We start from the raw sequence: 10,571 nt of genomic DNA, 5'->3' as shown, positions 1-10,571 counted from the left end.
CTTTCTTTCCGGCAAGCTCCCTTTTCCCAACCCATAAACTGAGCATCCAAACTCGAGGTTGGGGGCTGATTAATGGAGCTTCCGTACTCGGCTCCCCTGACTAGAGTGTAAATACCCATAAAAACTAATATCAAAAGTTTTTATTGAGCTGCTTCGTTTCCCCGAGCGTTGGGCTGAGTGGGGGCTGGAGCAGCGGGACAAAGGAGCGGCGGCTGTGCCACGAGCAGCGTCGGTGCTCCTGATGGGCTCCGCGCGGGTCCCCAGAGCCAGCCAGAGTTTCTGGGGAGGACACCCGAACCAGGTAAATGCCAGTCAGGGACTCACCTTCCACTGGGGACAGGTGTATTTATAAAGCCACGGGGGGAGGGAATGGAGAGAGGGGTCGGAAAAATCAGATGGGGTAGGGAGAAGCCAGCCACCCTAAAGTATGTCGCCAAGCTGGTCCAGCAGGAGGAAATAGTCTTCCTCGGGACTCGGTGTGCCTGTATTTCAGGCACATGACGTTGGCTGTCCGCGTCCCCTGTGTGTGTGCGTGCATTTGATGTGCGAGTATGTGTGCGTATCAAGGCACACACGTCGTTATGCTGATTACAGGACATAACGTGCGGTAAAGGTCTGAGCACACCTCTGCGTTCTCTGCTCTGTTCCCCAAGCTCGTGGCTGAGCTGGTGAGTTTCCTTCCCTCGCTAGTTCCGTGCGTCACGAATTCGCAACCCCGGTCGGGGACGTAGGAGTCTTCAGGGTTCAGAGCAGACACCGACTCCCGCGGGCCCAGGCCGCGTGGCCGCCTGACTGCCTGCGCGGGTGTCTCCGCGAGAAAGCCGGGGCTCCGCGGGGCCAGGCTTACGTCCCCAACCCCTGTTTCCTTCGAACGCTCGAATGTCTTCAGTGCATTTGTTGACATAATGAATCCACAGCCCGGCGCTGGTTTCCTGTTTTGTTGCGGGCGTGAGCATCGAGCTAGGATGGGGTTGGAGACCGGCGGTGGGACTCCTTTCGGGCAGTGGCGGGGGCAGGCAGCCGCGGGGCCAGAGACCTCTTGCCCTTTTCCCGTCAGCGCTGCCAGGAATTCCTCCGGCGGTCCTGCGCTCTCCCAGCGCCCAGCCCAGTGACGGGGAGCTCACTCCCTGGGTGGCATGGGATCCACGGTCCACCGGGCCCCGCACCTCCGCCGCCAGCTGGGGACTGCAAGAAGTCGTTTCTTCCTTCCGGCTGAGAGATTCTCTGAGTTCTTTCAGCTTCTAATGTGCTACCTCTTTTAAGCAAATGCTGAGTTTTCAGGTCTGGTCAAGAGCAGAGCGTTGGCCCCCTTGGGGCAGGCGGTGTCCCCTCACCATCACCACCACCACCCGCAGAATCACCCAGTTCTCGCTGAGCGCGAGGGAGGCGGACCTCAGAGGCAGCAATGCTCCCTTCGCTCCAAGTTGGCGCCAACGGTGGGGAGTCTGGGCTCGGATGGCTGGCACCGTGCAGACGGAATTGCTCCTCCAGGGAGGCTGGGACCTGGGACTGGTTGTTCTAAAGGGGGAGGGAGACTTCCCTGTTTGGGGACTTTCTGGGGGAAACACTGCAGGGCAGCACTAGGAATGGGGTCCTCCCCGGGCTTCCGCTTTTGCCAGGCGCTGTGCCCTGGTGGCCTTGAAGGCCTGGGGCTGGAAGGAACCCACCTGAGGCAGGAGGAGAGCTGTTCCTCCAAAAACTTGCCCTCATCAAAGCTCACTGGGGTGAGATCTTAAAGGCAAGGTGGAGTCTCTGTGGGTTTTTCTGGAACTTGCACTTCCTCCAGTTTTCTCAGTGTCAGCATCTGGTCATCACCAGTACCAGGTGACTTCCCACAGTCCAAAACTATCCCTACAGCCTTGGGTCTTTTGCTGCCTCATTAATGCTTTAAATGCGCAAAAATCTGGAGTGAGAGCTTGAGCAAGTGACTCTGGAGGCGCCATTTCTCTGCCTACTGGCCAGCTAAGTTTCTTCAGAACCTACCCTTCCTCCTTAAGCTTCTGCCCTGATGGGCAAGCCCCAAAGCCCACCAAGAACAGAGCAGCCGCACTTGTCTCTTTCCTAAGCAGTCTGGTCAACCACAGATTCTGAGATACGATTTGGTTTGGGTATTTTTCCTTCTCTCTCGTTCTCTTTCTCTCTTAGCCAGCCTCAGCTCCTCAGCCATCTCCACTCCCCCCTTTGGATCTTTCTTCCTTTGCCATTATCTCCATGCCCCCCACCCCTCCTGTGGTGGGAGAGAGAGGGTTAAGATGTTCTGCAAATGCAGCTCGTAAAGCTGCTTGGATACATTAGAAACACATGAATATCCTGAAATACAAAGTGTCTTTAAAACCAGGGGAGGAATGTTTATCCTAATGCTGGATGGATGCAGAGAAACAGTGCCAGGGACTAGTGCTGACAGCCTCCTCCAAGTTAAAGTGAGAGCAGGTAAATTTCATTTGCTAGTGAAAATCAAACTCGATTAAAACCTGGTTTCCTTTTGTCCTTTTCTTGTCCAACCCTGAAAGCCCAGAGCTCTGTGACCCAAGCTGGCAGCTAATACCACCACCTCCCACCGCCCAAAAAAACACAGTCAAGGTCTCTTTCTTCAGCAGGAGGTTCCAGGGCAGCCAAAACCCCGCAGGGCACCCTGGTCTGCACTGGGAGGTTAGAAGCCATGCCTGCCAAGGATCTGGCAAGGGAAAGGGTCTGGCAGCTCCTGGAACAAAGGCCAAACCACTAAGATGCTGCCCTCTGATCTTGCCCATGCTGCCCACTCAGGGCTCCTCCGGAAGAAATCAGGGAGCCCCAGACAGAGCCTAACTCTACTCCTGCTGCCCTGTTGCTCAATGGCCACTGTGCCCGCAGATGCAGATCCCAGTGGGTACCCTGACGTCCCCAGCCTAGCTCACAAAGAGTCTGAGGATAAAATTGCCATCTCCAGGATTCAGGTTGATGGTGCCTCCCTGCAGTGCTTTTGGAATCCATGAGCCTGACAGACAAAAAAGGCAGAGAGATGGCTCAGAGGGTCAGACCCAACTAGCTCCGCAGGCAAGTGAGTCTTGATCTCGCCTTTAGGAAAAGAGGAAGAACATTAGGAGAATCTGTGCTTGCTTCCAAGGCACACCCCTTCACCACACACTTCTTCACTGCCCTCCAACATTTCTTTTCCCACAGAAAACCAGCTTGGTGGCTGTCTGGAGGGGCTAAAAGGTAAAGAAATAGTATTAGGAACCATTAATGAATCTCATATTTCCCTGGCCAAAGGACACGAAGGGAGAGAGATTTTCTTGCTTCAAAGTGAGTAGAAATTCTAGAAACTAAGACCCAAAATTATTCACAGAACTCATTCAAATTCTAGAAACTATCCCCACTGGTCGGTGGCTACAACCCGACATCTAACAGGACCTGCAGACTTAAAAACAGTGAAGGCACACCAGGACGCCATTGACTTGCTTGGTTTAAAAAAAAAAATCATTGCATATATATATATCGAGATCCAGGACAAAAAAGGGAACAAGCAGGCTGCCTCCCCTTAAGTAACCATGCCTTAAAAGTGTTTATAAGTTGATAGAAAGATATGGGGAACTAAGAAAATATCCAAATTACTTGATCGCTAAAGATCTACCACAAAGCTCAATAAATAATTCAGGAGCCACCAAGTTTCGGAAGCAAAACCTAATTCGAGTTGCAAACCAAAAACTTCCCGCAGCGCCAGTCCCTCCCAGACAAACCTGCTTGTTGCTTCTCAGCAGACAAGATGAAATCTTGTCTCACCATTTTTGGTGAGGAGGGACCCAGTCGACTTTGGCAGTCCGTGGAGCTGGGGCCCTTCCTCTGCATCCAGGGCTCGGTCTCCGGTGAAGTGGGGAGAGGGAGGGAGGAATGTGGAGCTGGCCTTGGCCGCTGTGTGCACCAGCAGCTGCGCCATGGCCAGAGGTGAGCTGGCACAGGCGCCGGCTGGTGGGGGCTCCCTGTGCTGTGTTTTCGTTTTTCTGGGTCTGGCTGGAAAACAGAAGAGACTCGAAGCCCGGGCCAAGAGAGCAGGGTGGAGGCAGAGAAGAAGAGTCTGTAAACACCGCCCCACAATCTCCACAAAAGCAAGGGGGAAAAAAAAAACCTGGGTAACCAAACAGAGCAGGAAAGAGTAATTTCAAAGAAAAAAGAATCAAGAGTGAGAGAAGGAAGGTGAGCAGTGGGCCTTGCGGCAGCTCCCTGAATCTCCCCGCTTGCACGGCAATTCTCACACTGGCTAGACTGCAACTTTCAACTTGACCTTGGCCTCTAGCCGCGTCTGACCCGTATGTAAAACAGCCCTCAAGTCCTCAGGAACTGGGGCCTCGAACCCTATCCTGTCTCTTTGTCACTGTGAGTTTTACAATGCCACTTGGAGGAAGGAAGGGGGGTGAACAGGGCCGGAAAGTAACACAAAAATCAAGTCCCTACAGAGGCTAGTTCCTTAGTCTGCAAATGGCCATTCAGGGAGGAGGTAAACTGGAGGCAGATCAATATTTACCCGGAGCTACTAAAAAGGCAGGACGGAAAAGGTACACTGCGTACATGTATGATGGGAGGGGGGTGTCATAGAAGGCTTTATTGGGCAGCACTTAAACATTGGTCCCAGCAAACCCAAGGATCAAGGCAGATAAAGCTGGAGCCCAGCCTCATTGGTCTGGATTCTGCAGGAAAACCAGGAGCCTTAGGGAGCAGATCAGGGCAGGGAATAGGGGCTGGGGACATTTGCAACACTCTGAGTTTCTGGCTGAGTCTGCAAGCTAGAATGGGATGGCAAGTCCATGCTTCTGATGCCCATCCCAATGCCCTGGGATGAAAGGGAGTCCAGCGCTCTCCCCAAACCTGATATTCCTGTAGAATACACCCACTTTCACTTTGAACGTATGTTCCCCTTCTGGACATTTGATCAGCTCACAGCATCCACAATCAGTAATGGAAGTATGTAACCCCAAAGCAACAGAACTCCCAGAATCCCCCACCAAAAAATGATGGCTGTTTGGCTCTTCCAGCACCAACACCCCACCGTGTTCTCATGAAAGGGTCTGCATTTTCCAGATACAGAGGAAAGACTTCTCTGGCTGGTTCTTGGATAGAGGAGGACTGGGCACCCTCTGCAGGCTGGAGACAATGCTCTCCCCAGTCCTATTTGGGGGGAAGGCATGAAATAGCTCCATCAAGCCCTGATGAAGTGAAACAGGGAGTGTCCAGGTGCCTGAAGAACGGGCTCCAGCCCAAGATCTATGAAGCCTCATTAGGCCCTAGAAAGGGAGTCCCAAACAGCACCCGGGGCTGTTCCTTTTAAACTTCCAGGACAGGACAGCCTGGCTGGAGATGCAGGAGCACCAGGGAATACTGCACACAGATTGCTCCCAAGTCTCTGGAGAAGGAAGATTTGTTCTCAGGGCAGAGTGTGGCACAGTCTCTATACCTAAGTGTGAGTGTCTGATCAGAGTACACTTGAATATGAGTGCGTGTGTCAGTGTGAGTGTGAGGGGGTCGTTCTGACCCCCTATGGGCCTAAGTGCAAGTGTATGAAATTGCCCGCCAGCACTGTAGACAGGAAAGCGGAGAGCGCTCCTAAACACAGTCCAAGCTTTCCATTGGAACGTCCTGGGACCCATGAGCCAGGCGCATCCGCAAATGCCCCGCCACGATCCCGGGAGGGAGTCAAATCTTGACGCTCTCGAAGCCGAAAGCGCTAGTGTCCACGCTACGGTCCCACTGCAGAAAGACTCGCGGATACCTGGAAAGAAAACAGCTTCAAAGGCCCCAAGAAACATCCAGCCTGGACTACGCCCCATTTTCTCTACTATCCCATCCCCAGCCGCCCGCCGATTTACCTGACCTAGTCCCACTGCTTCAGGTCTCCACGCAACAGCGCGCCGCCGTCCCCTCCCCGCCTAATTCCGCCCCGGGCCCCACTGGGACAGAGGAAGGGAAGGGGGAGCTGGGAGGAGGCCGCCCTTCTTTCCCTACCCCACCCGCCGTCTTCCACCCCCACTCGCCCGCGTCCCCCGCCTCTCCCCTGGGTGAATGGTTCGCGGCCGCGCGGCGGGCGCTGGCGCTGGCGCTGGGGACTGCGCGGGCGGCGGCGGGGACCGCGGGTGCACAGCGCAGAACCGGGGTTGGAGCCGCCCGCTTTGCATACGCCGTGGGCGGAGCGGGGTGGGGGCGGGCCAATGGGCGGCCGCCTGGCGCGACCCCGCGGGGCGCGATCCGCCCCCCTCGCTCGGGCCCCGGCCCCGCGCCGCGCGCTCTTCACTTCTTGGGGGCTTTTTAAAACAGCGCCACTGGGGTCTTCTCCATGCGGCTCGGGCTATGACAGCCTCCGTGCTCCTCCACCCCCGCTGGATCGAGCCCACCGTCATGTTTCTCTACGACAACGGCGGTGGCTTGGTGGCCGACGAACTCAACAAGAACATGGAAGGGGCGGCGGCGGCGGCGGCAGCGGCGGCGGCGGCGGCGGCGGCCGGGGCCGGGGGCGGGGGCTTCCCCCACCCGGCGGCTGCGGCCGCGGGGGGCAACTTCTCGGTGGCAGCGGCGGCCGCAGCGGCCGCGGCGGCCGCAGCTAACCAGTGCCGCAACCTGATGGCTCATCCGGCGCCCCTGGCGCCCGGCGCCGCGGCCGCCTACAACAGCGCGCCCGGGGAGGCGCCCCCGTCGGCCGCCGCCGCTGCCGCCGCCGCCGCCGCCGCCGCCGCCGCCGCCGCGGCTGCGTCGTCCTCGGGAGGGCCCGGCCCCGCTGGCCCAGCGGGCGCCGAGGCCGCCAAGCAGTGCAGTCCCTGCTCGGCGGCGGCGCAGAGCTCGTCGGGGCCCGCGGCGCTGCCCTACGGCTATTTCGGCAGCGGCTACTACCCGTGCGCCCGCATGGGCCCGCACCCCAACGCCATCAAGTCGTGCGCGCAGCCCGCCTCGGCCGCCGCCGCTGCGGCCGCCTTCGCTGACAAGTACATGGATACCGCCGGCCCCGCGGCCGATGAGTTCAGCTCCCGCGCTAAGGAGTTCGCCTTCTACCACCAAGGCTACGCGCCCGGGCCTTACCACCACCACCAGCCGGTGCCTGGCTACCTGGATATGCCGGTGGTGCCCGGCCTGGGGGGCCCCGGCGAGTCGCGCCACGAGCCCCTGGGTCTTCCCATGGAAAGCTACCAGCCCTGGGCGCTGCCCAACGGCTGGAACGGCCAAATGTACTGCCCCAAAGAGCAGGCGCAGCCTCCCCACCTCTGGAAGTCCACTCTGCCCGGTAAATGGCGCCCCCTTCTCAACCCCGGTCCTCCGGCTCTGCTCCAGCTTCTCTGCCGCTCGCTCCCGGGTCACCCTCCTGCCCCTCTGCTCTCCCCTACCCCGGCCTGTCCCGGGGGCGCTGCACCCCTGGGCGCCCGACCCTGGCTGGCTGGCGCGGCCCGCCCTGCCCTTGAGTTGGGCTGGCTCCTGGCTCTCCCTGGGTGAGGGATGGCTGGGAAGAAGCTTGTGGGACCCTGGCGGGCTCCCTTTTCTCTCTGCGCCCCGCCCTCCCCAGCCCTTGACATCGACTTAAGGATGGAAAATTGACCTGGAAACTATTTCCCAAATTGCCCGTATTCGTTCTCTCGAAATGGCTTCACTGTAGAAGCATCAAGTGTTGGGGCTTGGGGTGTACAGAGAGGAGTCAGGCATAGAAGTGTTGTCCCCTGGCGCTAAGGTGTGGGCCGCTGGGCCAGGCGATCACGGGAACCCAGCGCGCTGTGCAGACAGGATGGCCCGGTTGGGGTGGTCATTGGAGCCCTAGGCGATTTCATTTCAGTGCAGAACTAACCACCCTCCCCAACGACCCTCCAGGTTGTAGTGGAAGGCTGGATTGTGCAATGCATGGCAAAGGGCAGCTGGGCGCGGCAAGGCGGGTGGCTCAGATTGAGCTGTAGCCTGTGTCCTGGCCTGGGTGTGATCCCTGTGTAACTTGCCTTCTTCCCTATCTTCCAGACGTGGTCTCTCATCCCTCAGATGCCAGCTCCTACAGGCGGGGGAGAAAGAAGCGAGTCCCCTACACCAAGGTGCAATTAAAAGAACTGGAACGGGAATATGCTACAAACAAATTCATTACCAAGGACAAACGGAGGCGGATATCAGCCACAACAAACCTCTCTGAGCGGCAGGTTACAATCTGGTTCCAGAACCGGAGGGTCAAAGAGAAAAAAGTCATCAACAAACTGAAGACCACTAGTTAATGGATTAAAAGTGGAGCAAGAGGGCAACTTGAAGAAATGCTTCAGAACTGGTTGCTTTGCCCAGATAATGAACGTAATTCTTAATAATAATATTTGGAGAATGGGAAAGAGAAAGAGAAAGACACTGGCATTTTGCTTTCCTAAGGGGGATCTCTTTCTCCTTGGTGGAATCGACAACTCTTTTAAAACTTTGCTCTAAGAAAAGGTAAAGACTTCCAGTTCTCCCGCCAACCCCACCAGACCGTTAAATGACAAACTCTAGAGTCAAATGTCAACCCCCAAATATGCAATTTCAGATAAGTTACGCATTTACTGAAATCTTGTAAGTATTTATGTGACCATAATATTTCAAGATACTGTGTTATATGGTAATAATCCAAAAGCTGGTTACAAAAGCAAGAGGCTGTTGTAAACATCTGTTTGTCCTTGGGTCGCCATTGCCATCCCCTTTGCATGTTAAGTGACTGCTCAGGTAAATCTTAGTGAAATTCCTACCATCGTTGTATATTCTGCAAAACATCTTACGTATAGATTTAGAAGGGGAGAGAGAAGAAGGTACTGCAATAATGATCTTGGGCTATTTACAATGAAAAAAGGGAGAGAAGGCTTTTCTGAGGATCATTTGTCTTGGTAATAAATACAACCAGCTGAGCCTTTGAGGCTACAAGGAAACCCCAAGTTGGGAATGCCCTTCTGACAATAATTTTAAATTGCTTAGAACAGCCATATTTTGTGGCATTTGGATTATATTTTCTGCTTGATAGAATTTGCTTTCCAAAGAACTTAATAACTTTTTAAAAAAATATTTAAAGCCTCAAATGTTTCATAGAATTCACTTTATCAGATCTCCTTAGAGGTCCGCCCCGACATGGTGAACCCTGGTTTGAAGAGAATTCATGTTTCATTTAAATTGGTATTTCCAAATATTTACTAAACGTTTTGCTGGAGAGTAATTTTGCTTTTTTTATTTTTTAGAAAACTCAGAACAGAAATCCATTCCCCTGAAACATTTAGATGTTTACATTCTGTATTTTGAACTATTAAGGGATTAGTATTTTTTCCTTGTTTATTGTGTTATAAGACTACATTAGGAAGTTTAGGGATTCATCTTTACAGCACATTTTTAATCAAGCAGTTATTTCAACCAGCACATTCATTTTGTTCACATTCACTATAAAATGCTATCTTGTAAATAAAGACATTCAGCACACTGTGAAAATGTATTTGTGCACCTGCTTTTCAAACATTTCTACTAAAAATAATAATGAAAAAGAACCTTAGACCTGTAGATAGTGATATAGAAGTATTAATTATGGTAATTAAATAGTCACTGCCATTAAAATCTGAAGGAAATACTCATTATTTTCCAAGCTAAATGTGCACTGCACAGAAAGAAAAGGAGCGGGGTTTGTCCTATACAAACCAAGGACCATTCTTTTCTATTACTATTCAGCCTTTTTTTTTTTTCCACTACAAATTTTTTAAGCAAAAGGAGAAATCCCTCATAACTAAAATCCTAAAAATTTGGGTAAGTGCTTCAGGAGAGTTAAAGTGTTAAGCATTCTGAAAAGGAGAAAGAAGAAAGGAGGAAGAGATAGTATAAATTTCCAGGCTCACTGTGGAAAATGAAAACCAGTTGTTGAGTATCAGTGATGCCCAGGCTGTAGTATTTTAAAATCTGCTGTTGGGTCTGCATGTGTCTGAAAGGGCAGGTTTTGATATTTGTTGAAATGACAGGACTAGGAAAGGCCTTAAACCTTGACCTTGACGAAAAAAGACAATTTGTGACCTTGACTTTTGACAGCTCATGAATTGGCCTCTGCTGGATTAGTAGATCAAGGGCGCCACCTCGCGTTGACAAGCTTCCTTGTAATTCTTCAGCTTCAAGGGACTCAAAAGGTCTTACCTCCTTGACTCCTTGTTTTAGAGATTTAGTACTCATTTCTTTGGCTCCAGATGGAACAAATTTGAATATATGTAAGTTATACATGTGCCTGTATATATGTGAATATATATTATATATGTGTATACATGTATACATTTGCATATCGGTGCTCGTGTGTGGTTGTATATATATTTGTAGAATCTGTACAGATATAGTATCGCTAATTACCGATGATCCAAGATGTTGTAATTTAAGGTGATTTCTAGAGTTGAGGTACAAAATGTACTTTCCATGATGAAGTTTTGCTCCTTTTCTTTAATGGCCAAGTTTGATTTGTCTTCACAATGCTTGCTCTGCATCAGATTTCTGCAGATCTGCTTTAAAGCTGTACGTTTTTGTTACAGTCTAAAAGGTGTTCTTAAATAACCATTCTTTCCTGGCCCTCACCCTCCAAGGTGGTCTACCATCCTAATTAGAGCTATAGG

The 10,571-nt window shown here is 52.7% G+C and overlaps 1 protein-coding gene across 1 annotated transcript; it reads left to right on the top strand.

The window, feature by feature from the left end:
* Positions 1 to 6,315: 6,315 nt before the first annotated feature.
* Positions 6,316 to 8,201, top strand: HOXA13 (homeobox A13; the record flags this gene model as incomplete). Its single annotated transcript, XM_080818565.1, has 2 exons — positions 6,316 to 7,240; positions 7,957 to 8,201. The coding sequence occupies 2 exons, from the start codon at positions 6,316 to 6,318 to the stop codon at positions 8,199 to 8,201; spliced, it is 1,170 nt and encodes a 389-aa protein (XP_080674691.1).
* Positions 8,202 to 10,571: the final 2,370 nt, after the last annotated feature.

The sequence above is a fragment of the Martes martes genome, assembly GCF_963455335.1.
Source record: "Martes martes genome assembly, chromosome: 11".
NCBI lineage: Eukaryota > Metazoa > Chordata > Mammalia > Carnivora > Mustelidae > Martes > Martes martes.
Note: the sequence above shows the minus strand (reverse complement) of the source record. Positions and strands in the feature narration are given on the sequence as shown.